Source organism: Cynocephalus volans, chromosome 3 (assembly GCF_027409185.1).
Source record: "Cynocephalus volans isolate mCynVol1 chromosome 3, mCynVol1.pri, whole genome shotgun sequence".
Classification (NCBI taxonomy): Eukaryota; Metazoa; Chordata; class Mammalia; order Dermoptera; family Cynocephalidae; genus Cynocephalus; species Cynocephalus volans.
The window spans coordinates 66,120,077-66,147,990 of NC_084462.1; the positions used below are offsets into that span (position 1 = coordinate 66,120,077).

Consider the following 27,914-nt stretch of genomic DNA (forward strand, 5'->3'; position numbering starts at 1 on the left):
ATTCCTCCCCTAGTGTAGCCCCAAGCCCTGACATGGTTATTTTGCAGTTGGGCTAGATACGGTGGTCACTGTAAGGCTGTTGTGCCCATGCCCGTGAGATAGTCATGGGCCTGCCCACAGGAAGCACACAGTGTTTTGGAGGTCTCAGATGTGGCCTACAGACCCGTTTTTATGTGATCATATACATCCTCTCTAATTTTTGAATTATTTTCCAATATTTTGAAACTGGGATTTTTGACAAAGACTCAAATTTCAGCTTCTCTTGAAAGATTAGACTATCTGTTACTTCTGGGTGTACTTCTCCGTGGTCCCCTGGGCTGGAGCTGAGTAGCAACTGCCATGTAAACAGGGCAGGTGCCCTTCAGTGTTCCCCAGGCCCCAGCCCACCCATTTCTTTCATTCTCATGACTGCCTGGCCTCTCTGCCCCTTGCAATAGGTGGTAGTCGTGGTGGGCAATAGTAATCATTGCTGTGCTGGTAGCCAGATGGCCTGGGTGGACACCAAGCTCTGAGGCCTTGCAGCAGGCGTGGGGTTTAGCATGGTCAGGCTGTTGGGGGCTGAATGCCCTCTGAGAGCTACTTCTGATCCCAGGAACTGGGATTCCTGGATCTTTGTATGCATGAAAGAAAGTGAGCTGTTTATGGATGAACATGTATCTGCATGCGTTATCTCCTCATTGACTCCTTCTGCTGCCCACAGGCCTCTTGTTTGGGGTGGGTCACCCTTCTATGAAAATGTGTAGCCATGGAATCAGGGCTGAGGAGGGGGTCAGAAGGAGCTTGGAGAATGGAGGGATGAGCTGAATTGGGCCCTGAAAGGTGAGAGGCTTCAGTCGAAACATTGGGGAGGACTCTCAGGGCCTCTGCTGCCGTTTAGGGACTATGAACCTCAGGTCTGTGTGTGTCTGTTTCTTTGGTTCCCAAGGGTCCTTCTTGGATTTGGCTGTGGCTGAGCTGCCCATAGGGCTCAGGAAGTGACCTCTTCAAGGTATTTTTCTCATAGAAGCCCCTGCATCATTTCTTTCTCCCAGCCTTCTCCCTGCCTCCCCTAAATGTGGAGTTAGGGGAGGGGAAGGACAGGAATGTGCCTCCCCTTCTGATCTGCCAACATTACATCTGTTGCTTTCTCTGCTGGTCCATTTCCCATCATTGGCAGTCAGTGGGGACTGTTCCCTTGTCCTTCGTCCAGGCTCAAGAGTCAGCCTTAGCCTCCAATGAAGCAGTCCCCTGTACCATTCTGATTTGATCTCCCTGTGCTGCCTGAGGCAGTAAAGTCAATGCCTAAACACTGGGCCTGGTACCTGTTCCCTTCCACTGCCCTAGTCTAGCTGCCCTTCCCTCTCTATTGCCTCAATTCATAGGCTCAGTCCTCACCTCCCCTGGCTGCCTATAGTTAACCAGGAATGGGTTGCCATCTGGCCCTGGCCCTTTGTCCCCAGGTGGGCTGGCTCTTGGGGGAGGATGGTCTCCAGTACTACTCCCTGCACCCTTCCAAACCCCCAGCCTGGAAAAAAGATTCTCTGGCATCTACCTGAGTTTCTATCTGCTGCCCTGTTGCTTGGGAGGCTGAGCCCAGACCCTGGCCTGCCTTTTGCTCTGCACCTGGTGACCTGGGCTCTGTCTGGGTCTTTCTGAGGATGGTTTGGATCCAGACTCCAGCCACAGATGGGGGGCAGCAGTGCAAGGGCACATCACACTGAGAGAAGTTAAGGGTGAGGGCCCTAGAGAGACCTAGCCCTGCCTCTAACCAGCTGTATGATCCTGGGCATATCACATCCGCTCTCTGTGCCTGAATTTCCTCGTTTGTAAAGGGAGGTGAATAATAGCTCCTTTCTCATAGGATTGCTAAGATTAAATGAGTTAAAATGAGGCTATGAAAAGCACACAGCAGATAGTAACTGCAGTGTTAGCAATTGTTATTGGAGTCAGAAAACCTGGGTTTCCATTTGGTTGCACTGTTTACTAATTGACCTTGGGCAGGTTCTTGCCCCTCCTGGTACCTCAGGCTCCTTCCCTAAAATGGGGTTATGCTTGCTCCCTCAGTGAAGGAGAGAATGTAGGACAGGCAGGGATGATGTAGGAAGAAGTGGGTTGTGTGTTGTGAGTTGCCGTGCACTGTTATGATTAATTTTGAACCCACTTGAGTTGTTAGGTCTTATAGACAGGGAACAGGTGATTTCTTAATTTGCCCTAACTTTGCACAGAGAGGGCAGACACCAGGGACCATACATGTCCAGCAGATGAGGCACTGGGCTGCAAACTGAGTGTCCGGCTTGGAGGCTAGCCTGGACCAGGCCACACTGTTGACTTCAGGGCCACAGGCTTGGGTGCAGGCCTGGGGAGGATCTCTTAGAGATTGTTCACACTCTTCCTCTCTCTGGGGCAGTGTGTCCCTGGGCTTCATGAAGCTGTTGGCCCCACCCAGTGAGCCAGGAACCTAGCCCTGCACTATCTCTGGAGGCATCTTGATTTTACCTTTTTGGGCTGCTGGGGTACCTTGGGGCTCTCAGAGAAGAAGGAGGGACAGCTGGAAGCAAAATGTGGAATGGTAAAGCTAAACTTCTTGGTAGCAACACTTTCCTGGCCAGGGAGCAGGGCAGAGGGCTGGGGCTGGGGCTGGGGCTAGGGCCGGGGCAGCCTGCCCGTCTGTCTTTGCTGGTGTCTGCTGTGCATGAGTCAAGTCTAGGTCTGTGAGTTCTGATGATTGAACATTCACCTCTGCTACCTGCTCCTCATCCTGTCTCCTCTCAGTACAACCTGCCTTGGGCTAAACATCCAGTAGGCACTAGATAATAGCTTACTGAATTGGGTGGATTTCCCATTCATGGCACAAGCAGAGGTGGTAGGTGTGGGTCCTCTCTGGCCTTAGGGGGAGGTGACCCTTTTACAAAGGCAGGCAGGCAGGCAGCTCTGAGAGAATGGTTGATGGCAGAGCTGCCTTGGCTGCTCAGGTGACTGCAGAGGGATTGGGCCTGGGCTCTCTAAGAGAGTCACCCCCGGGTCATCAGGTTGTCTGGTAGCTAGCTCTAGGCTCCTTATGGGCAGACACCCCCTTAAGCTGGTCTTACTCTGCCTTGCTGCTGCTGGCTGTCGGTGAGTCTAGGGCATGCAGGATGCTCCCCTCTCTTTCTGCTTGGGGAAGGGGCCTTCCTAATTATATCCCCCTCCACTCACATGGAAATGAGTTTGGATTTTCTGAGCGTACACCAGCTGGCTGGGGTGGGGGTGGGGGTGGGGGTGGGGTGCGGGGAGGCAGCCCAGAAGGCTGCTTGCTGGGGAAGGGAGAAGGGAAAGGGAGGGGAGGGAGCCAGGCCAAGATGAAATTTTCCCCGTGTTCTCACATACAGAGCAATAATGGGGCACTGAGTGCTCCCAGTACATCATCCCCGCCCCCCCAGGGGAAAGCATCTTGTTCCTGCTGGTAGGCTCAGCAGGGAGCCGTGACCACTCAGGCAAGCGTGTCCTCTGAGAACCATGGTCCCGGGTCCAAACCACTTGGCTGGCCGTAGCGAGCATGTCTGGTATTGGACTTGCCTGTGGCCCTATAGAGGTCCTCCGCGACTTCTAGGCCAGTCCTTTTATGGGGTTGGGGGAGTGGAACTGAGGCCCAGAGAGGGGATGGGGCCTGCCGCCGATGACTGAAGACCAACTACAAGTCCGTCTTGCCCGCAGCAGCCGGGTTCTCCCCGTGGAGTTGCACGGGAGCGGGTGGCGAAGGTTCCTCAGTGCAGCAGAAGCCATGGAGGCAAGAAAAGGCGGCGGGGGAGGGGCGGGGTGGGGTCAGGCATTTAACTCCGCCTCCTGGCGCTAGGTTGTGCCTGCGGCCGGGCGCTGGCTCAGTCTTGCCGCTGTCGCTCCGGGGCCGCGGGATGACGCCTCCTCCGCCAGGACGTGCCGCCCCCAGCGCACCGCGCGCCCGCGTCCCTGGCCCGCAGGCTCGGTCCGGGCTCCCGCTGCGGCTACTGCTGCTGCTCTGGGCGGCCGCCGCCTCTGCCCAGGGCCACCCAAAGAATGGACCCCGCGTCTCCGCTGTCTGGAAAGGTAGGCGGTGCCGCGCGGCCGGCGGGGCGCGGAATCGGGCGCAGCGCCGGGCGGGTGCAGAGTGTGCGGCACCGGGAGGGAGTGAGTGCGCGCGGCTCTGCGGGTCCCGGGCTGTCCCTGCGGTAAGTGTAGGGGTCTGGGTGAGTGTGCGTGAGTGTGCTCTCTGGCACACCAGGGCCGGTGGTAATGCGGCGAGCGAGCGAGCGGCGGAGGTTGGAGCCCCGGCTAAGTCTCTCCAAGTCCGCCAGCAACCCGGAGCCGCAGCGCCCGGGCGCTGGGGGAGGGGGCGGGCCCGGAGCTGCGTTCAGTTCTGCGGCTCAGGGGCTTCTGCGCAGGACCCCTGGCCTGGAGAGCCCCCAACCCAGCCCCCTCCTCCTGAGCTGCAGGTTCTGCTGGCGCTCGGGGCGCAGGCTGGACCGGCGAGGAGGGAACGGACCCCTTGCCACCGCCGCCGAGCTTCGGCTGCGGAAACAAAGACCCCACCGCCTGCCCCCGCCCCCGCCCCCGCCCCGGCCCAGAGTGCCGGCCAGGCAAAAGGGTGGGCACCCTGCAGCGAGCCAGGAAACGGTGCGGTGCTGGGTCTTGGGGTACCCGGGCACTGCCTCCGCAATCCCGCAATCCCGGGACTGGCCGCTCCCCCCTTGCCCACACGTGGCAGTTGTCACCAGAAATGGGCATCAGAGTGGGGGGCAGTGCCCGTTGGGTGGGGCGCGGTTGTTGGGACCCCCCAGGCGGCGAATCTGGGTTGGAGGTGCAGGCTTTAGTCCACGGTGGATATGAGAACCTGAGTACTGGAATCCCCCCAGGGGCACCTCACTTTAGACCTTTGTACAATGGGACAGAAAGCCGGCTGGGCGGGGGTTAAGGCTTTCTGCTGTGGAACTGAGCTCCCCTCCTCTGCATTGCACACAAATGCTTCCCTACCTCCTCGGCTCTGTCGCCAAATTTGGCGTCTCTGCGGCCCCCCTGTGGTGGTGGTTGGGGACTCACAGAGGGGGCTGGGGGGACTGGTCCAGTTTGGCCATAACAGGAACCTTTTGATGCCTTAAGCAGTTCGCAGAATTGCAGGAGTCTCAGCATTATCTGGGGCAGGTATTCTTAGCAGAAGGGAAAAAAACCCACACAAAACGAGTGGCCCAAACTGCTGCAGCAGCTGAAGGAATGTGACTTGCCCAAGGTCACTGGGCAGTGTGGGAGCTCACATGGAGGCCAGGGCTCTGATCTGGCACAGGACCAGTCCTGGTTCTGGGTTAGGGAATGGAGAAGGATTTAGATGGTTCTCCAATCATGAATGAGGTGCTCAGGGGGTCAGCTCTGCCACTCAACCAGAGATGTTCCTGATGAGAGTGGAGCAGGCAGCTGGAGCTGTGGCTGCCTACTCATGGTGGATGCCTGTGCAACCTTCAGTCAGACCAGCTCCAGCCCAGGCTTCCTCTGCCCTGCCAGCATCTTTGCCTTGCCTCATTCCCCTTAGCTGTCTTGTGCAGCACAGCGTGTGGCCACTCTGGAGGGAACAAATGGCCATGTCCCAGTGTTCTGGAATGTCCCCCTGCATCATCAAACCCCTTGCATTTGGCTCTGCTTACCCCCCCCCCCGCCCCCACCATTAATGTACACCCACTTCTTAGCACTTAATGCATACCTCTTCATCCTGGGCACTTAGTCCCCACCCTGAGGCTATTTAAAGCTGCTTTCAGCCCTCTTACCCAATTTTCCAAGCTCTCAACCTAGTTCCATGCCCCCACCTTTCCCTGCCCACAGTTCATTGCTATAGCCACACTGGCCATGTCCTCTGCTTGGTTATGCACTATTGACTGCTGCTGGCTGGGGTCTGCCAACTGCTCACCAATCTTGTTCGAGGACAATCAGTGGTCTCCTTTACCAGTGCCAGGTGCCCCACTGGCCAGACAGGCCCTGCCATTCACCTGCCATCCCAGGGCCACCAGCTGGTGATGGTGTGCCTGGCTGACAGCTGCCTCCTGTCTCCTGTGGGGTGACACATGGCAGATGGACAGGAATGGGCTTGGGTAGGGTAAACCCAGGAGTGGGGTGAGAGGGACCCTCCCAGGACTGTAGTAAGCCTAGACCCATGTCCACCAGTGGGTGGGGGGTATGGTGGCCTCCAAGAATGACTAGATCAGGGATGACGGTGGGTCTGGAGCTATTTCTCTATGAGGCATAGATTGGGGTTTTAGTTTTGAGCCAGGACAGGTAGGACTGGAATAGGTACAGAAGGTTCTTTATTTTCTGCTGGTTGGACCCCCAAGCCGTAGGAAAAGATGAGAGCAAGGAGCTCTGGGAGGGTCTGAGCCTGCATTTGTCGGGGAGGTTGCTGCCTCTGCAGCCTGATGAAGGCTTGGCACAGAGTACCTTGGGCCAGGGAGAGGGACAGGCCAGCACGACCTACTTGGTGTCCTTGAACCCCATACCTGTCTTTTATCCCTCAGAGCTCGCTAGAGCAGGAAGGGCTCTGGGAGTTGTCCCCCAGGGGCTGTCACTGATACATGGGCCAGTCAAGGATGTGAATGTGTAGTCCTGACCTCCCTGCAAGAAGAGTGTAGAGGGGAGTGGATTGCTGGTGAGGGCAAGGGAATGGCAAGAGGTTAGCATGCTTGTGTAAGCTGGGCACCCCTCCCCTATTCCATCAGTGGTTGGAGGAGATTGGAAAAGCCCAAGAAGGACCTGAATCTCAAGGTCAGAGGTGAGCCAGCCTGTCCACAGAGGGGAAACAGAGCCCATGTCTCCAGTTTCTACCTGCCCAGCTGGTTGTGCCCTCTCTCTTGTCCATTCAAACAACAGGATGTTATTGTTGACTCAGTGGCTGCTGGGGAGCTATTATGGGGCCACTCCCCAGGGCAGGGGGTTGTTGTCACCTCCTCCAGGGGATGAGGTCACAGCTGGGGCTCCCCAAGCGTCAGCATTTCCAGTGGAAATCCTTGTCCCCCTTGGGGACTTAGATGTGTTCATCACCTTCAAGGTGAACTCCCCCTGCAGAAGAGAGTGTGTGTGTCGGGGGAGTAATTCCCAGAAGGAGGGGGGAGTTTCCTAAGCTGGGACAGATGCTCAGTGATGTCACCTGGAGCTTCTTACCAAGCTCTGTGACCCCTCTGTCCTGGCCAGTGAGGATTCTGAGAGCAAGTGGGGGTGGGATGGATGGTGGCACAGGCCCAAGCGTGACCATGTGGTGGGAGGTCAGGAGCCTGGTTCTGGTCCCAGCTCTGGCCTAATTTGCTGTGTGACTCTGGACAAGTCCTTGTGTTTTTATGAAGCTTGATTTCTCCAATGCACCAAGAGAGTGGGAGCAGGGGCTCGTTCTTTTCTGAGCCCTAATGCCTTAAGATTCCTTCCTCTCTGGGATGGGAAGGTCAGGGCAGAGGCTGTGATGTCCAGTTCAAATCTTAGCAGATTTTGAGAAATTGGAATGAGAAATTAAAACCTTGTTGGTCAGGGGAAATTCTTGAGCTTTGTGTTCTTTTCTGCTTTTTTTCATGGGCTGAAGGCTGAAGATCAGTTGGCTTGTTGGCTTGTAGCCTCAAGGGTAGACATTAATTCAACAGACATTTACTGGGGCCAGCCTTGTGCTGGTCCTAGGGCTGGGCTTGGGGGTCCAGTGATGAAAAACTAGACGAGTCTATGCTTGTATGGACTTCTCAGAGTAGTTGGGGAGATGGCTAGATAAACCTGCGGGTACAACAGGATGTGTCAGGGCCTGCAACAGAGGGTAGCCATGGGGGCTGAGGAGGTGGAGGGCTTCCTGGAAGAGGTGGCAAGTCAAGACAGCAGAAGGAGTAGGAGTCAGCGGGGGGAGGGAAGGGACAGGAGGGTGCACCCCACTTGACAGAATTTCAGACCCAAAAGCTTGCAGCAAGGACCATGAGAGAAGACAAGCCATGTAAGGGCCCCTAAGAGGGAGGTGTTGAGTCAGCCTGGGCCTGGGCCTAGTCCTGGGGACTGCAGGAAGTTTTCTTGCAGCAGGGGACATCTAAGTTGGGCCACCCAAGCGTCATCATTTCCAGTGGAAATCCTTGGCCAACCCAGCAGTGGGGAAGAAGGCTGCATCTTCTGGAAAAGGACCATGGCAAGAAGGGAAAGCCTCTTCAGTGTGGCAGTGCTGTCACAGCTCCCTGATGGGAAGCTGGGGCTGAGTCCAGGGAAACTAGGGTTTCCCCATTGACTCCTTACCACGGGGGATTCTCCAGGTGAGGAGGCCTGTCCCTCAACTCTTATCTCCTCCTACTCTTCCTCTGCAGAGACTACATGCAGGGAGGAACTCCTGCTGCACCACCCAGGCCCTGCTGCTGGGGGAGGGGCAGATAACCTTCCTCTGACCAGCTTCCCCTTCCAGGAACCTTGGTCTCCTCCATGGGGTAGATCATGATCTGGGCTGAGGGTGGGGTCCTGAGCACTTGGGGGAAGCAGGGAAAACTAAGCACCCTTCTTTGAGGAGGGCCAGGCCAGGTGGGATGTAAGGCTCGGCCTCTGCGGTGGGATTTAGCAGTCCACAGGAGGTGGTAAGGGAAAAGGTGGCCCTTGAGTTGATAGCTGGGGCCCCAGCTGACATCCTGTCCTCAGCTTTGCATCCCTCATTTCACCCAGTGCAGGGCAGCTGGCTCTGTCATAAGAGACTGACTACACTTCCCCTGCTTTAGCTGTCAGCTCTGGGCCTAAAGTTTCCGCTTTTCTTGTTTCCTTTTTTGGCCAGGCCTGGTTGCCCAGAAGCCTTCCCTCTTCCAAGGTGCGGCCCTTGACCTGCCCTGCCCTCAGAAGAGTCAGGGTTCCCTGGCCTTGCCAGGAGGGCTGGCCACCAGGTGTGTGGCCAGCTGTCCCGTCCTCAGTGAGCCAGGCAGGCCAAGAGAGCTACAGGATGGAGGACTTAGCCCCTTGTTGGGCCCCACCTCCTCAGAGAACAGGGGCCCTGGCCAGCCCAGGCCATGAGACACTGTCCCTTTCCTACCCCCATGGTATGGGGTGGTTCTCCAAACCCTTTACTCCACCTGGCCTTGGCTCTGGTCCTGCTGTCTCTCCAGGACTGGACCCTGGCCTCCCCAAGGCTCCTCCATCCCTCTGCGTCACTGTGCTCAGGATTGCACAGAGAACACGCAGTGACAGAGCTGCCGCTTTCCCCATTGCCTGCATGGTGGTCTGGCCTACTCCCACCTCAACTCCCAGGTTCTTCCCTCACCTCTCCCCAGCTCCCCACTTCCTGCCTCAGGGCCACTGCCCTGCTGGTCATCCCTCTCTGTACCCCATTCACCCTCCTCCTTCTTTCTGCCCAGCAGAATTCTGCTAATTCTTTCTCAGTTCCTCTGAGGAACCTTCTTGGATGACTCCAACCCACACAGCCTGATAGCACAGAGCTTAGGACATCAGAAAAGAAATGTCAGAGATCAGCTGGACCAACCACACATTCCACAGATGGGGAAACTGAGCCTAGAATGACAGGCCCAAGATCACCCAGAGAGACAGGCAGAGCTGTGACCAGGACTGAATCTTCTTTCCCCAACCCTGCTGATGGCCCCTGCTCTCCGTCTCTCCCTAGTTGTCTGTCTGCCTCCATGCTCTGTCCCAGAGGTGAAGCTTTTTGAGACCATTTCTTCCTGGGGCAGCTCAACTAAGCCTAGCCTCTTCCTGCCCCAGTGCTGTCTGCTCCCACAAGCCACAGCAGCCATGACTGTTCTCTCTTCAGAATCTTAGATTTGGACCAGCTCGATACACCTCTTCTGTTGTTTCCTCAGGGTGGCTTGGCCTCAGGTCTCCGGGGCAGGTTGATCTGTGTCATGGCTTGGGCTAATCTGGGTTTAACTTTCACAGCAGCCTGGGATTAGACTGATCCTGCTGTACCTCCTACACCGCCTGCTTCCCATCAGGGGCTTGGGCTTTATTCCAGCACCCCCAGGGGGACCTCTGATCATGGAGGGCAGCCAGCCTTCACCCCCATGCCTCGCTCTTCTGGTGGAGAGGCGCGAAGAGAAGCCCTGGTTTTGCCCTTGGGGATCCCCCAGGTGCCTGGAGAGGTAGGATTCCTGCTTGTGACATAAGGAGGACTCATGGGGAAGTTAGGACTGACCTATAGGTAGCCTAGGACTGTAACAGGTGAGAACAGGAAAGATCAGTGTGGGATGGAGCAATTGGGGAAGGCTTCCTGGGGAGGGGGGTGCCAGGCTGGAGAGAGGGGCAGAGGCACAGGGTGGGAGCAGAGTACAGCCCAGAGAGCCATTCATATTGTTTGTTTTCTGGGTGCAGGGCTCTGGCCCATTCTGTGGAGAAAGGAAGGTCATCTTGAGGAACCCTGCGCCCCATCAGCGGCCCAGGAATCTGTTTTAGGATGTCTACTCTGACATGGGGATTTGGTCTACCCTAGTCCTGCCCCTCCCTGCTATCTGAGCTGCCTCCTGTTGCCCAGCCCTGGCAACGGATGACGATGGAACAAGAGGAGCCTGGCCCTTACCTTCAGGACCCCACAGTCCAGGTGAAATCCCACCAGGTAGTGCGATATGAGAGATGGTGTGTGCTAGATGTGTATGTCATAAAGTCAGGGGAGGATGGAATAGTGAGGGCTGGAGCAGTCCAGAACACTTCCTGGAGCCAGAGGATATGGGATAGAGCTTCAAGGATAGGTAAGAGCCACGTGTACAGAGAGAAGCAGAAAGGGCAATCCACGGGAAGGGCGAGCACGAGCAAAGTGTGGAGGTGGGAATGAGCCATGGCAGCGATGTGCAGAGATGAGGTGGGCCTTGGCTGCCCTGTCCTGAGGAATTGGGCCCTGCCGAGGTGGAAGCCATGGTGGCTTCTTGAGCTGAGGAGCTAGGGGTAGAGGCGAGTGTTTTGGCTAGTGTTTGCTGGGTGGGAACCCAGCTGGGCAGGAAGTAGAGAAGGGCTGATGAGCACACCCTGCCCTTGGCTGTGGTCAGCCCCAGACTACACAGTGTTTTCTATTTTGGGCAGAAATCTTGGGAGACTTATTTTCCCAATTAGCCATGCTGGTCATCACTCATAGCCAGGGCCCCACACTGCACTCCCAGATTCCTGCCCTGCTGTTGTAATTTAGGATCTTTAAGATGGAGAGTACCCCTTCGATGATTAGGAGAGACACAAGATGGAAATAAAGATTTTATTACTTGTAGGTCCTGTGGAGTATATGGCATGGTTGGAGAAGATGCACGCGCGCGCGCGCACACACACACAAACACAGAGGTCAGGGAAAAAACGGAGAGAGAGAGGAACCTATGGGCCAGTGTCTTTATTGGCTCCTGGGTGTTATCCAAACAGGTTTTCCGTGGGAAGATCTGATTGGTGGGTTTAGAGCAAGCAGACACGAGTTCCAGGAGGTCACGCTGTGTACGCTGTGGCATATCTGCATAATCATGCAGGTGTGGAGGTCAGCAGAGCCAGCCAAGTAGGTGGTATCTGGCTGTCCCATAAGGAGATGGTCGCCAGCAGAGAATTGCATAAGGTAGATATCTGGATCAACCGCATTGAGGCACTGGGAGGAGGCAGAGAACTGGAAACCTGCATTTAATAGGAGACAGTCCATCTTATATTCAAAATGGTGCTGAGGTACCGTCACATCATAAGGATTTACTGCACCTGTCTGCACTGCACACCCTGCTTGCTACACATACTCTCTTCAGAGTGTTCTGGGCAGAGGTTAGGCCTTCATTGGCCAAGTAGCCTGACCTCTGCCCTCCCTGGGCCTTGGTCTCCTCATCTGTGTGGGAAGGGCTGGCCTGGAACTCATCACTGTACTCTATGGAGTACAGTGCTTTAAGCACAGATCCTGGAGTCAGCCAGCCTGAGTGTCAACCTCTGCTCCACCACTTACTAGCTGTGTGACCCTGGATTAGTTATTCAATGTCTCTGTGCCTCACTGTCCTCATCTATAAAATGGGAGTAGTGAGAGAACCTACCTTGTAAGAGTTCAGTGATGATTAATTGAGTTAATATATCTAAAAATCACTTAGCATTTACTATGTGCCGGGCGCTATTCTGTGGAAGGGTTGGGTGGTAGGGGTGTCATTGTCACTGTTGTCATCATCTTCCTCCTCTTCTTCCTGCTTTGGCACCTTTGGTTTTTGGTAGAATGCAGCCCTGGCAACCCAGCCCCTACCAGCTCTCCCTAATGGTCTACACTGGTTGGCTGCTTTTGCCCTGTTTCCTGTGCTGGTCCAGGCTAAGGCTGAAGAAACCTCTGTTTCTCAACAGTCTTCCACCTGCCTCCCTCCCTCCACTTGGACTGGTATAGCCTTCTCCCCCACCCCTGCCCTGGCCCTGGGCCCAACAGCAGGCTCTGCACCGCTGCCTATTCTCTGCTTTGAAGGAGCGATCAGCTGACCATGGCCCCACTCTGGGGCTTTTGGAACCTGCTAGGCTAAAGAACAGGCAGAAGGTGGACAGGACATGGTGTTCGTCCTGGGTTTCCCGCCTTTCCTGGGCTTGGATTCAGGGCCTCCTCCCCACTCCGGCTGGGTCTCAGTGCCAGTCTTCCCTCCCTGAGCCCCTGAATCCTGCTCAGCTCAGTGCCCCACCCCCCACATTTCCCCTTCTCCCGAAGACTTTGCCCCAGCTAATCTCACTAACAGCTAAGCCTTCTGGTCCTTTGAGCACAGTGCAGTGCGGAGAGAACCCAGCCCTTGGAGGCTTGGAAGGACCTTAGTTTTTCTATGTATAAAATGGGAATACAGACCCTTGTCCTGCCTTCTTTACATGGTGGTTGGGGGATTTGGTGGGATAGTCAGTGGAGACAGATGAGGATGTAGGGCTCTTCTGCTGCCTTCACTTCCAGAAAGCTGTCTCTGACAACTCCAACACTCACAGGCTTACACTTTCCCAAAGTGACCTGTCAATTTAACCCTGATTGTTTTGTGATTTGTCCCAAGAATCATGGTGGATTACAAAACGCAGGCCTTAACAAGTAACAATGTGCCCTCACTCCAATCCACAGAGGAGGAAACTGAATTCAGGAAGGCCCAGCCCCTGGTCACTGTCACAGCCAGCCAGCTGCCCAGCTGCCAAAGGGAACACAAGGTTTCTTGGAGCCAGGGTTGAGCCCACATATACTCCCTTTCCACCCATGGCTGCCCTTGGTGGGCAGGAGGATGTTCCGCCTCCAGCCCAGCATACAACTCACTGTTCCCATGGCTGATAATGTAGGATAGACTTCACTCCTCTGTGAGCTGAGTACCGCCTCAAGGTCCCACCTTCTATCTCAGCACATGAGCCCTGCCCTTGCCAGGCAGCTGCCTGGAACCTAGCCCTGCCTGAGTGTTGCCAGGACCCCAACAGCAACCATGACCTATCCTTAGCACCGGGCTGGTGCCACCCTAGAAACTGGGCTTCTCATGCCCTTTTCCCTGGCTATATCAAACAAAACCAATGAAACGTTTGTTCCAGTGCTCCCACCCTTTGTAGAAAGCTTTCCCTCCACCACTCTGACACAGCACCTACAGTTCTACCATTAGTCATTCCTTTGGATTTAAGGCTTTGAATGCTAAAGGCCCCTGGGAAACCAGGGCTCCACCTAGAAGGTGGGTGGGCGGGTGATTCCCTTCATTTATCAGGTTAGTGACTTGGCATCTAGTGAACAAGGGAGGGAAGGGTAGAGAGGATTGACACAGGGAAGTAGAGAGAGGCTGAATGTACAGCTTTTTACAAATCAAGAGACTCTCAAGGAAGTCCAGGATATGGTCCTGGGGAGATGGAGCTAGGTGATAAGTACCAGAAACACTGAACCTCCCTTGCTGTGTGCCCTTGGGCTAGTGGCACAGCCTCTCTGGCCTCTGTGCCCCCTCAGCTCAGTTACTGTTCAGATATCTTCCCTTCTACTGTGATCTATGGGGTGTGGGATTCCAAAGAGTGGAAAGGCTGCAGCCTAATTCTTGTACCCCTCATAGGCCTTCCTTCTGATCTCTTTGCCAGGCATGTGGTTAGGCAAGAGTGTAGGGTAGTTTGGGCAATGCAGGGTGGGACAAAGCTGGGGGAGGAGGCTCCTGCCATGTGTGGCTGGATCCTGGACCTGAAGTTTACCTGGCTCCTACTCCTGGGCCTGTGGCCTCCCTGGATGCCCAACTAAGGCATTTCCCGCTGGAGCACCCACATTCCTCTGTTCTCAGAGTCTGCCTCTTTGCCCACTTTCAAAGGGCTCCTTGAGGTTAGCATTGAAGCCCTGTTGAGTCAGTGGGTCAGGATGGAAGGCTGTCTCTGCCTAGACTAGACCATGGGGCCTAGCCCCATGTCGTTGCTCATTTTGTGGCAAACAACAGCCCCCACTCTGCCCTCCCTGCGGGGTGCCCTCTTCTTTCACAAGCAATGAGGATATGGGGACAGCATCCAGAGTGAATAAGAAGAGGAATGATGCTCCACCAGGCAGGCCTGCTTTTGGAAAACCTACCCTACAGAAGTCTAGACTTGCCACAGTCAGCTGCGGGGACCAGAATGCGAGCGTGGGGGCCCAAGAGGAATCAGGCCTGATTCTTTGCAACAGGATCAGCCTCATGAGCACCCTGGCCAGGGGGCTGTGTCTGAAAGAGACCGTCTCCCACAGCTCAGCCATCCTCTTGACACTCATATCTGGCTGAGGCTGGGGTGGGGGATTGCTGGTCTTGCCACTGTGGGGAGGTGGGCACTTGGAGTGGGCCATGGCGTGCAGCTGAGCCTGAGTGTGCTCTTTCTCCATCCAGCAAGAGTGAAGACTCGCTCAGCATCACATGGCAATGGGGGTGGGTTGTCTTGTGCCCAGCCTGCCTCTGGGGCCATACCCTCCCCTTGTGCCCCTAGCCCGCTCCCCTTCCTGAACCCCTGGTTATTCTGGGAGCTTTTAGCTACCACTTAGTCAGCCACTAATGCGTCAGGCCGGGGAGTGAGGGGGGAGACATGGTGCCAGACGGTGCTCCTTTTAGACATACAGGATGGGAAGCAGGGGGAGCCGGGAGGTGAGGGGACACTGGGGTAGGGGGAGGCATTTCCCGCTCCTGGCCCTGCTTATAGGGAGCAAGCAGCAGTGAAAGCTGATGGGCAGTGGGTCAGTGTGTCCTTGGGCTGGCCGCACCTCCCCTCCCCCATCATATGCGGGGCCTTTGTCCTCTGTACCTACCATAGTCAGCTGCCCCACCTTTGCTCAGGCTGTTTCTCCTGCCTGGAATTCTCTCTCTGCCTGTTCCTGGCCCATCTACCTTTGATCTGCCTCCCCCATCCCTTTGGATTCCATGAGGCGGCAAAAAGAAAGCATTTAGGGATGTGACACTTACTCCCTCAGCCTGGGGCTTTTTAGGGGACTTGCTCAACCCTTGCTGGGCAGAGACTTGAAGGCCGCCCCCTCTCTCCATTTTGATCCAATGGGGCCACAGACCCCGGCCATGATGGCTTGGTGCTGCCTTCACTTCCAGGCAGCCCTCCTGCCCCTGAACCCCCAGCCCCCGCTCCTGCCGACCTGAACAAAGCTTCCTTTCATGTATTCATCTAGCTGCTGCCACTCTGACACTTTCCGGGCACAATCAGGCCCTTTGAGGGCCTCCGGCGCGGTGCGGGAGCCCAGGCTAGGGCTGGGGTGGATAATGGGCCAAGGCCTTGTCCCAGGGCTGAGCTGGTGCCACCTCCCACCCCCCATACACATCACCAGGCGCAGAGCTGGGAGGGGAAGGAACCTGGAGGTCAAGAGAGGCAATGCTCCTGGGCTCCTGTTTGTTCTTCTGCAAAATGGGGTGAGCAATCTCTGGCTCCCCTCACCCTGGCTGTTGCAGCCAGGATTTGAGGGCAATTAGGCTCAGGCTTGCAGATCCGTACAGGATGGTCCTGGCCCTAGCACTGAAGTCCCCTGTCCACCTCCCCACCCCCCATCAGCCAGCAGCCCTCACCCTACCTTCCTGTCTCTGGTAGATACTTTGTGAGCAGCCCTAGGGTGTGTACTAAGACAGTTTGCTTGAGAGCTGTGGAAACTTTCTGTGTGCGGCTGTCTCACCCCTCAGACTGGATTCCCAGTGTAGGACCAGGTCTGCCCCTCAGACCTTGCTCTCCAGACCCTTGCCTCCTCTATCAGGCTTGACTCTCCAGGCCAGGGTTGCTTTCCTTTTCCCTTTGACAGACAGCCCTGCAACCTCCAGACAAGGGCTCCCTCCAGAGTCTGTCCTGGTGCCTCTTTCCCCATGAGTAGAGTTGTACATTGGCCTTGAGGCCCTTCTCTGAGGCCTGGTCTTTGGCCTTGCTGTGGGGGCAGAGGTGGCCAGCATGGTCTGAGGGCTGAGGCTCCTCTCCCTTGGCTCTCGGAGACTGTGGATCTCAGGCCCCTGCCCATATCTCCAGATTCAAACGTGCACCTTTTCATGGCTGCCCGGCTGGCCATGCGGCCAGTGGGAGGGGATCTGGGGCCACAGACTGTCCAGATCCCGGGCTGGGCTGTGGGGATGGCACCTGCTGCTCAAGCTACGGGTGAAAGGGGAGCCGTGGAAGCTGAGTCAGGAAGACTGTGTGTCTGTGGGCTGCTGACCCTAGCACTCTAATTTCACTCCAACTGGAAGGGAGGGGAAGCAGAGCAGCGCCCAAGACCTGTCAGCCCTGCTCCGGCCTTTGACAGCACCCTCCCACCCCCCAACAGCACAGAGCTGGGCTCTCAGTCCCTGCCCTGCACATCTGGGCTGACAGGGAGGGAGACTTGGGGTCCAGGGATGGCTGCCATCCCCTGAGCTGTTCGGTCAGGCTGTTTGTGGAGTGTCTGAGGAGAGCCAGGCTGACCCGAAGGTAGCAAGCTCAGCACTTGTCTCTGTGGCCGCTGTGCTGGCATCTACCAAAATGCTCCTGAGAACCACGACTCAGTCTGGATGAGCCAATCTGTCCTGCCTGCTAGTGTGACCTTGGGCTAGGCATAGCCCCCAGGGGGCCTGAGTTTCCTCCTCTGTGCAGTGAGCCAGGCCCTAGTAAAGGTGAAGAATGACAATATTCCCTCTTCCAGGGAAGATTTGGCCACACAGGGATGTGTCTTAAGGAAAAGAAATGAAGGTGAGGGTCACATGGGGTGCGGTCCACCTGCTCCTTACCCCAGTTGAATGCTGAATCAGTAGGAATGGCTCAAATGGCAGCAAGAGGGATTTGGGGCAGACCTGAGGAAATGGTAGTTCTTTTCTGCTTGGGCTGGAGTTTGTTCTGCTTGGGTGTCACTGCTGAGCTGGCTGCCCCAGAGTTTGCTACAGCTGAAGAAGCAGCAGTCAGACCCAGTTCCTGGGTGAGGCCCCAGGCTGGTCAGAGGTAGGAAGATGCTGGCTTGGCTGATTGCTGTGAGCTCACCCGCAGGCCATCCCATCCCTGTAATTTAGTCCTGCAACCAGGACAACCTCAGCAACGTCACCGGAGATGAGTGCCTTTTCCCCAGAGGCAGTGGCCACAGACAGTTTCTTTTTTGGGCAAAATTGTTCTGGTCAGTCCTGAAAGGCCCAGGCTCTGCTCTGTGAAGGTCCCCCGTCCCAGACTTTTTGGGGAGTGAGAGCTGGCATCTCAGTGGGTGAAACCAGGCCAGAGTGGGCCATGCTCCGGAGTCCAGCTCGGGGGGCAGGAGCAGGGTCTCTGGTTCAAGGCCTGCCACCCACCTCCTTCTGTGTGCCCTTGGGCTGCCCTCCCTTGACCCCTGTTTTCCCATCTGAGACATGGGAAGGAGTGGATGTTAAGATTCCTTTCCAGCTCTGATATAGTGCTCACTGAGGGACTGGGGGTGGACCAGGAGGGGTTGGAGAGGGCTTCCTGAAGGAGGGGACAGGGTTTTGAACAATGTGATTCCTGGGAACCAGGACTCTAAGTGGAGTACTTAAAGGCCTTGCTGCCTGCTGAAAGGCCCAGGTGGAGGTGGCTTCTTGCTTGGTCATTGCATAGCAGAGAGCCTTATAGCAAAGCTGAGGGGCCCTGGTCCTCCTGCCTGAGCCCAGTCCCTCAGGAGTGTGGGGCGCATTAAGGGGGGAGGGTCTGTTCTCCTCAGGGGTCCCTAAACCCTCCCCCACCCTGAGGTCACACATATTGTGGTGGAGTGAGAGGCAGCCACCTTAGGGGAGGGGCTGTAGCTCTGAGTGAGGACAACTGGTTGCTGGACCCCACCAGGGGACCCCTTACTTACCCTATCCTTAGCTCTTTGAGTCCTGGTGCCACACAGCCCAGAACTCGTTTCTGAGGCCCTGCCAGTGCCCCCCAGCACCAAGCATTAATTGCCAGGCAGGGGCTGGTATGCTGCGGGGGAGCCAGGATCTTCTTGCTTGGGGCCCACCATCAATGTTTCTATCAATTGCCTCCTCCTCCTCAGGCCGTGTAGGGCAGGACCGGGTGGACTTTGGCCAGGCTGAGCCACACACAGTGCTTTTCCACGAGCCAGGCAGCTCCTCCGTGTGGGTGGGTGGACGCAGCAAGGTCTACCTCTTCAGCTTCCCCGAGGGCAAGAACGCCTCCGTGAGCACGGTGAGCCTGGACCCTGTCTGCTGGCCTCAGGGACACAGCTGAGCCTCTCTCTCTCCCCCGTTACCTTCCCATCTCTCCTCTGGCCCTGGTGAGGGGCCTCAGAAAATCCGAGGGAGCTGGTCCCCCTGCCTCCCTATCCCAAATGGTTTCTGGGGTGGCTCCCTAAAGGTAGTCCAGATTGGAGTAGGGCATTGAGGTGGTGTGGAGAAAAACCAGGGGTTAACATGCCTGGCCAGGTGGGCAAGGCTGTGGGGGAAGCCTGGGCAGGAAACTGGGCTCCAGGACCCATGGCCCATCTTCTGAAATCCCTGGGCTTTAGCTCCAAGTGTCAAACTGAGCAGCCTGCATGACCTTGGGTAAATCACTCACCCTCTCAGAGTCCTAGTTGCTCATCTGTAAGATGAGAATAATGTTCCCTTCATAAGGCTCATCTGGAGGCTGCGTGGAAAGCATTTGGGGGCATCTTGCTCCTGGCAGAGTGGACTAATGCTTCTCCTCTTCCCCCAGGTGAACATTGGCTCTACCAAGGGGTCCTGCCTGGACAAGCGGGTGAGTAGGGGACGGCAGGGCAGGGGGGGCATTGCCGAGCCCCTTGGAAATGGAGAGGAGACCCTTTGGGTCTGAGAAGAAAGCATGGTCCTACCCTGGAAGCCCCAGACTAATGGGGGAGGTTTGGACCAGTCCTGGGAGCTCTAGACTGAGGGTGAGACATGGTCCTCTGGAAAGGATGGAGTCAGCTGTACCCCTCAGGCTGTCCTTGGAGGCTTCCACCTGTGCTCAGCCTTTTTGATGCCTTCTTCTCCGAGACTTCAGGCCCTGGTGCCAGGCCTGCCAGGACCTCCCACCAACCAACTTCTGTCCTCCCTTCTCCCTTCCCTGGGCAGGACTGTGAGAACTATATCACGCTTCTGGAGAGGCGGAGTGAGGGGCTGCTGGTGTGTGGCACCAACACCCGGCGCCCCAGCTGCTGGAACCTGGTGAGGAGGCCCCTCCGCATGTGCCTGATCAGTTCACCCATTACTGAGTGGGCTTCTGTCCCTCATGGTGGGAGGAGATGGGGGGACTCTGGGGCTGGCCTCACCCTGGGCAGAATCCCTGGGAGGGTAGGGCCCCCTGGCCAAGAAACTGGCCTCTGTGTGGGGGCAGTGGCTGTGCAATCATGTGGCCATCTGATCCCCTCGGTCTCCCCAGGTGAATGGCACAGTGGTGCCACTTGGTGAGATGAGAGGCTATGCCCCCTTCAGCCCAGACGAAAACTCCCTGGTTCTGTTTGAAGGTAGGGCAGCACTGGAGCAGGGGCCCCAGAGGGATACTGCTGTATGGGGCTGGGGGAGGGGTGGTCAGCTCCTTGTCCAGCGGCCCAGGCCCGGGGCAGGGACTTCCAGGAGCTGTCTGCCCTTACCCATGCCCCCTCCCACTGTTCCCAGGGAATGAAGTGTACTCCACCATCCGGAAGCAGGAATATAATGGGAAGATCCCTCGGTTCCGCCGCATCCGGGGAGAGAGTGAGCTGTACACCAGCGATACTGTCATGCAGAGTGAGTCAGGCTCCGGTTCAGCTGAGGGTGGACGAGGAGGTGTGAATGCCCAGGGTGACAGATGGGATCCTGATGTCCCCTGGGAGGGCTCCCTGAGGACTGCAGGGCCATTCAGGAAAAGTAAATGCTGGTAAAGGCTGAGCAGCCAGAGCACAGGGGAGTTTGGGTTTGCTGGGAGCAGAAGAACAGCAGAGGCAAGGTGTGAGGCAGGATGGGCCCAACGTGCTGTAGGGAACAAAAACAGAGAAAGCCCCAGACCCAGTGCAGGGTCCCTGGGAGCCGAAGTTTATCCCTTTTTTTTAAAGATGACCAGCAAGGGGATCTTAACCCTTGACTTGGTGTTGTCAGCACCACGCTCTCCCAAGTGAGCTAACCGGCCATCCTTATATAGGGATCTGAACCCATGGCACATTCTCCCAAGTGAGCCACAGGCTGGCCCCAAAGTTTATCCTTCTGCTGAGCTCATGTGGGGACAGCCTACCCTCCCTCCTCATTAGGGCTCTGCCAATTAGGCAGAAGTGACATAGGGGCCCCCAGGGACCTTCTCCCAGTCCCCCAGCATGAAGTCATTGCTTCTGGGCCAGTAATGTCTTTGTAAGAGGAGGACAAAACAAGTGTGGGGTGGGGGTGCAGAGCCTAGGACCCCTTGGGAGGCTTCACCTGATGTTCTGAGTTTTATTCCAGGTCTGATTTGCCCTGGTTTTGTGTAGATGGTGGGGTGGGGGCGGGGGGGGCCAGGGTGTGCAGGGTGAGAGTGGGTCCCCGAGCAGGCTCCCCAGCCTCACACCTACTTGCCCATGTCCCTGGTAGACCCTCAGTTTATCAAGGCCACAATTGTGCACCAAGACCAGGCCTATGATGACAAGATCTACTACTTCTTCCGGGAGGACAATCCTGACAAGAATCCCGAGGCGCCTCTCAACGTGTCCCGCGTGGCCCAGCTGTGCAGGGTGAGTGGGTGTCTGAGGGGTAGTGGCTGAGTGTGAAGAGGAGTGAGTGAGGGTGTGAGTGCATGGAGTGTGTGCAAGTGTGTGAGTCTATGTCTGGGGTTGTGGGAGTAACTGTGTGTGCACAGAGTGTCCTGCGTCTGTGAGTGGGCAAAGATGGTTGAGCTCGTGTACATGTGCGATGGTGTGCGAGTGTGTGTGTGTGCACGTGCGTGAGAATGTGTGAGCGCGACAGTGTGTTTACATGTGTGCATGTGCTGTGTCATTTGTGTGTGCGAGTGTGCGTATGTGAGACTGGGCAAATGTGTGTCTGAGACTGTTGGCTCTGTGGGGACCCTCAACCCTTATCTGCAGGTCCCCACTGTTGGCCTTGTGCCTTGGGTCAGCCAGGCCACCTGCCTAGAGCCTGGCCTGGAAACCCGGCCTTAGTTCTGGGGCACCTCTGCCAGGTCCCTTGGTAGGTCCCAGCCCCTCACAGCCCGCCTTCCTCCCCTGTAGCCTGGGTGCTGGCATCCTGGCAGCAAGTGCCTTGGGCATGTGGGGCAGCCCAGGCAGGTGCTGAGGGGCCTCCTCTCCCCTCCACCCTTCCAGGGGGACCAGGGTGGTGAGAGTTCACTGTCGGTCTCCAAGTGGAATACCTTTCTGAAAGCCATGCTGGTGTGCAGTGATGCTGCCACCAACAAGAACTTCAACAGGCTGCAGGACGTCTTCCTGCTCCCTGACCCCAACGGCCAGTGGAGGGACACCAGGGTCTATGGCGTTTTTACCAACCCCTGGTGAGTGACCCTTACCCTGGGGCTGGGCTGGCATTGGGTCAATGTGCAATAGGGATCAGAGAGCTTGGGCTGTGCTGAGGGGACAGCTTGTGTGGTGTGAGCAGGGACTACAGGCTCAAGGGACAGGACTTTCGCTGAGTCTGGGGTGTAGGGAAAGACAAAGCGAGGTGTGTACTGTTGTGTTTGTAAATCTGTACACATGGGTGTGTGTGCATGCACTGTGTGCACACTCATGATGACACTTGTGCCTGTGGGTCCCACCACCTTGTTTGGTCAGAGTGGATACTGGGCCCTGGGAAAAGGCTGCTGAAGTCTCTCTTGGGGTCTGGGTGCTGTCACACTCGCACAGGTACTGCCTGCGCCTGATAATTCACACTTCTTAATCACTCTCCTTGATTGAAAACAAGGCCGGCAAAAGTGCTGGGTGTTTGTGAGGAGAGGTGGGGGACAGGGTGTGGAAAGCCAAGACCCTGCTCTGTGGTTCCTCTGTAGGTGGAGCCCCCTGGACTGGGGAGGGGATTGGGGTCTGTCCTTGTGGGGCATCAGTAACTATCTGCAGCCTATGCCCAGAGGGATTAGAGAATCACCCAGCCCATGCTGGGATTCCTCCTGCCTTGGGGTTGGGTAGAGCAGATGATCTCTGAACCCACTGATTCCATAACAGTACACAAGGTTGTGGTTTTAGATTGCAGCAGAAATAAATTAGGTTGAACTTGCGTCCTTCCTTTCCTCTTCCTTCCCTCCCTTCTTTTAGCGGCATTTGATAACTCTGTGCCAGGCACTGGGCTTGGCTCCAAGGATGGGCCCAGGCCAAGGAGCGTGGTCGTGCCCTGTCTAGCATGGGGCTGGCCTGGGTGAATGGAGGTGGGTGGGTCCTAGCCCCCCCATTAAAGTGGTTTCTGTGTCCCTACAGGAACTACTCAGCTGTCTGCGTGTATTCCCTCGGTGACATTGACAGGGTCTTCCGCACCTCCTCACTCAAGGGCTACCACACCAGCCTCCCCAATCCCCGGCCTGGCAAGGTGAGCAGTGACACCAGTTGTGGCCCAAACCCCAGCCTTACCTCCACTGCACCTCCGATCCACCCCACTGACCTGGATCTGCTCTCCTTGCCTAGTGCCTCCCGAACCGGCAGCCTATACCCACAGAGACCTTCCAGGTGTCTGACAGTCACCCTGAGGTGACACAGAGGGTGGAACCCATGGGACCTCTGAAGACGCCATTGTTCCACTCTAAGTACCACTACCAGAAAGTGGTCGTCCACCGCATGCAGGCCGGACAAGGGGAGACCTTTCACGTGCTTTATCTAACCACAGGTGAGGGGCTACCCCAGGACCCCCTGGTTTGCTTTGTAAAAATGGATATGAAAGGTGTAAAGAATAATGTAATTAACATCTGGTTGGATCTTTACATATGGAAGGAAGGATTAAGTGACTAGAGCTGTTGGGGATTATTAATGTGTGTGGCTGTGGAAGAGTCAGGCAGGGAAGACTTCCTGGAGGAGGTGGGGGCAGAGAGAAAAGGAGACAGCATCCGTTGATGGGAGAAGAGCATGCACTGGGATTTGGAGGCAGAAATGTGTTGAGTCTGAGCATAGCCAGGTGCAGCTTTGGTGCAGTTGTCTGACTCAGGGAAGAAGATGGTAGAAAGAGATGTGGAAAGTCAGGAGGAGGGTCCTGGTCCCTAGGGATCCTGGGAACCTCGTCAGGCAGAGTGAGGAGATGGGATCCAATGCCTGTTTTGGGGACTATGCAGATGAGAGGAAAACTTTTGAGTTGGTAGAACACAAAGAATTTAGTGAGAGGTGAGGAAGGAGTTCCAGGCGGCAGAGCCTTTGCAGTCTTGCATAGGACTGGGGCAGCCTTTCCTCTTCCCTGCAAGGGGACCTCTCTGGGGGAGCTGGAAGAAATGCCCTGGGAGATGCTCCTGCATTCTGGAAAGTCACCATAGGAGCCAGCCCTGAGCTGGGTTTGTTGCAGCTTCCTGGTCCCAGACTGTGCCCAAGGGGGGTCCTGGGAGTGGGCTTGCAGACAAGTGTTGGGGCTGCAAGCCTCCCTGGAGACTGGAAAGGGCCCCTAGCACCTCTGGGTCTACACAGTTCAGGGCCCAGTCACCCATCCTCAATTGTTCACACTCCCTGGGGTGACTTCCTGCTGCTACTTTACTTTGGCTGTTGTGGCCTTATCTGAATCTGGAACCCTAACACCATTGTTTGGCTCCCGGAAGCCTCAGAGAGAAGAGCTTCCCATGGGGCAAGGCCGGGGTCTGAGACCACATCTCTTTATCCTTCCATTCATCCTGGCTGCACCCATGGGCCCCTATCCTTGCTCTGCTCCAGCAGTGGCTGACCAAGCTGTTGTGGTTAGTCAAGCGGAAAGCAGGGCACGGGGGAGGTCTCACAATGCAGGACTGGGAGCGGGAGCCAGGACAAGGAAGGCTGCACTTGAGCTGTGAGCTCCCTTCCTGCAGGCTTGGGAGGAAGCACATTTGAGAAGTAGGAAGGTAGTCTTGATTCTCCTTGAGGACCATTGGAGAGACAGCATTTTGGAGCCTGCGGCATTTGGAAATATTGGGGGCAGATAAAAAATAGAACTTTCTAGGTCCTCTGCAGATAATGGGAGGCTCTCATAACTGGGAGAAACTATTGGCTCTGTTCCCGAGAATTTTGCCAAGGGGAAGCTGTTACTGGGGCTCTTTTGGAAGGACGTGCAGGGCTGTGTGTGTGTGTGAAGGCAGTGGCTGGGTGGGTGCTTGTCAGGCCAAAGGAGCATCTGGCCACATCTCAGAGTCTGCAGATGGGGGTCACGCACATGTAGAGGAAACATTGTAGGCAGGCAATCATCTGACTGTTTTTTTGGGGCAGGTGATGCCCTGGGAAATTGGGAGGGAGGGAAAGAGGGACGTAGGCTATTCTAGAAACTGGGACAGCAGGTGAGGTGGGATTGGGACAACCAGGGGTCAGGATGCCCCTTAGTCCCTGATAGGTGCAAACAGAGAGTGCATTGGTGCAGGAGGCAGGCTGCCTGATTAAGGGACCTTGGCAACCCTTATGTGAAGTTGAAGATGCTTTTGAGATCTAATATTTTAAAAGGATTATAATATCCCCCACGACTAAATGCAATGTAGAGTCCTGGATTGGCTCGTGGAACAGAAGAACATTAGTGGAAAAACCTGTGAAATCCAAATAAAGTCTATACCCTGTAGTGTAGTTAATAGTAATGTACCAATGTCAGTTGCTTAGTTGTGACAAATGTACCGTGGCTATGTAAGGTGGTAACATTAGGGGAATCTGGGGAAAGAGCAGATGGGAACTCTCTGTACTATCTTTGCAACTTTTCTGGAAATCTAAAATTATTCCAAAATAAAAAATTTATTTAAAGAAAATCTATCCCCTTAGAGTCCAGAAGGCAGGGGCTTCTTAGAAGCTAAGGGGTGAGGTTCTGACACATCTGGATTCCTGCTATATGACCTTGAGCAAGTTACCTAGCTTTTCTGAGCCTCATTTCCTTATCTGCAAAGTGGGGAGGATAACACCTGCCTCACAGGCCTGTGAAGGGTAAAACAAGGTAATGCACATGCAGTGCTCAGTACAGTACTTGGGAGTATGAGATGTTGTTCTCCACCCTGCGGCTTCCCCTGCAGCCTTGGGCACGCTGGGGGCCCTTTCTGGGGAGCCCTGTGCCTCCTGGGATGGTTTCTCCAGACCAGCCTTGGAAACTTTTGGGCTGGCCATTCCCGGCTCACATGTTCCTCCCCAGTCACGCTGTCCTCGCCCCCTGCTCCCCCAGTCCCATGACTCTCGCCTGAGCCAAGACTTCCCACCCCTCCCACTCCGTGTCTTTCCTGGTGGCCCAGCCTAGGGGGAGGTTGCCTGGCTTGATGATGGGGCCCCCATCAGCTGACTCTCTGCCCACCGCCCACAGACAGGGGTACCATCCACAAGGTGGTGGAGTCAGGGGAGCAGGATCGCAGCCTTGTCTTTAACATTGTGGAGATCCAGCCTTTCCGCCGTGCAGCCGCCATCCAGGCCATGTCTTTGGATGCTGACCGGGTGAGCCTCCCCACCCCACTCCTGTCCAATAGGGCTACCCAGTGACAGCCAGTTGAGGACAGGGCTCCTTTGCATGTAATTTGCACATCCTTTAAAGACCCTGTGGGCTCCAGGGCCTGCCAGGCAGCAAGACTCCATGGCCTGGGAACTTAGTATTCTGTGTAGGGGTGGGGGCTCTGGCCTGACCCGAGTCCTGCTCTCCTTCCAGCGGAAGTTATACGTGATCTCCCACTGGGAGGTGAGCCAGGTACCGCTGGATCTGTGTGAGGTCTACGGTGGGGGCTGCCACGGCTGCCTCATGTCCCGAGACCCCTACTGCGGCTGGGACCAGGGCCACTGCGTCTCCATCTACAGTTCCCAGCGGTATGTTGAGCAGGATCCCTTGTCCCTGGGAGCTGGTGGACTTGGGAGTGGGAGTGGTGCTGATGGGCTGGAGGAGGTGTTAGTGCTGGGCCATTCTAACCAGGCCTTCCTCTCTGCTGACACTGGGGTGGAGGGGAGGACAGGGAAGAGGCCACGGCTACAGCTTCCTGTGTGCTGAGCCTCTCTCCTCTTGCCAACTCCAGGTCAGTGCTGCAATCCATTAATCCAGCTGAGCCACACAAGGATTGTCCCAACCCAGAGCCAGGTATCTGCTCTGTCCTATGTGGACCACCATCTGATGAGGGTGGGACAGACATGCCCTGATTGCCCTGGTTTGTGGGAGACATCTGCAGGCCCCAGGCAGATGGGGCAGGACACTGTCATGCTGAGGGAGCCCCCTACTTGGCGTGGGGGCTGGTTATGAGAGGAGTGGGGTGAAGGAGACAGGAGAACAAAGGAGCAAATTGAGGGCTAAGTTGTCCGCAGTCATTTAGGAGTCTTGCCCCTGGCAGCCCAGTCTGTGGGAGGACACAGCCTCCCCTGGGAGCCCTCAGCCCCTCCTCACAGCTGTCTCCCACCTCATTCCCCCACCCCCACCTTTCCAGACAAGGCCCCACTGCAGAAGGTGTCCTTGGCCCGGAACTCTCGCTACTACCTGAGCTGCCCCATGGAGTCCCGCCATGCCACCTACTCGTGGCGTCACAAAGAGAAAGTGGAGCAGAGCTGCGAACCCGGCCACCAGAGCCCCAACTGCATCCTGTTCATTGAGAACCTCACGGACGGCCAGTATGGCCACTACCTCTGCGAGGCCCAGGAGGGCTCCTACCTCCGCGAGGCTCAGCACTGGCAGCTACTGCCCGAGAATGGTGCCATGGCCGAGCACCTGATGGGCCGAGCCTGCGACCTGGCCTCCTCCCTCTGGCTGGGGGTGCTGCCTACACTCACTCTTGGCCTGCTGGTCCACTAGGGCCTCCCTGGGCTGGGCATGCTGCAGGCTTCTGCAGCCCAGGGGCACTAGAAAAGTCCCACACTCAGAGCCAGCTGGCCCGGGAGCTCCTTGCCCACCACTTCTTCCAAAGGGACTGAGTAATGCGATGGGGGATGCAGGCCTGGAGACGTCCAGCCGCAGGCGGCTGCTAGGCCCCAGGTGGGCGAGATTCATGGGGGCCAGAGAGTGAGGGCACTGACTGTGAAGCTGGGGTATCAGTGGCCCAGGACTTTATCTTTTGGAGAATATTTTTCAAAAACTCCTCCTCAAACTTGACTAAATGCAGTGATGCTCCCGGCCTGCGAGCCCATGGGCTGGGGAGTGGGGTTTGGAAAGTGGAGCTGGGACCCCATCTGTGCACCTGGGGGCTGAGGCCTGAGTCCTTGGACTCTCTGTGCCTAAATTGCCTCCTTCCTCCTCTCTCCCTCATATCTGGGGGTGACTGGTGTTCCTGCAGACCCAGAGCTACCCTCTGCCTGGCCCTGCCCTCTGCAGCTCCTTCCGCAGACCTGGGTCCCACTGGACAGCCAGCCTCCTTGCATGTTTATTGAAGGATGTTTGCTTTCCGGACAGAAGGACGGAAAAAGCTCTATTTTTATGTTAGGCTCATTTCATGTATAGCTACTTCCGACTGCATCTGTATGAAAATACCAAAACTACATGCTGGGGTTGGGGTGGGAGAGGGAGGGGCTGGGAAGGGATGGACTGGGGACAGGGGTGATCCCAGTCTGAGGCTCCTGGAGATAGGATGAGAGTCCAGAGACAGGCATGGGTTCTTGAAGAGTG

The 27,914-nt window shown here is 56.3% G+C and overlaps 1 protein-coding gene across 1 annotated transcript; it reads left to right on the forward strand.

Moving 5' to 3' along the window:
- Positions 1-3,856: 3,856 nt before the first annotated feature.
- Positions 3,857-27,790, forward strand: SEMA7A (semaphorin 7A (JohnMiltonHagen blood group)). Its single transcript, XM_063090428.1, has 14 exons — positions 3,857-4,041; positions 18,314-18,465; positions 18,973-19,014; positions 19,350-19,442; positions 19,657-19,741; positions 19,893-20,003; positions 20,814-20,953; positions 21,542-21,726; positions 22,640-22,748; positions 22,844-23,042; positions 25,650-25,777; positions 25,986-26,140; positions 26,344-26,405; positions 26,746-27,790. The coding sequence occupies exons 1-14, from the start codon at positions 3,870-3,872 to the stop codon at positions 27,105-27,107; spliced, it is 1,995 nt and encodes a 664-aa protein (XP_062946498.1). The 5' UTR covers positions 3,857-3,869; the 3' UTR covers positions 27,108-27,790.
- Positions 27,791-27,914: the final 124 nt, after the last annotated feature.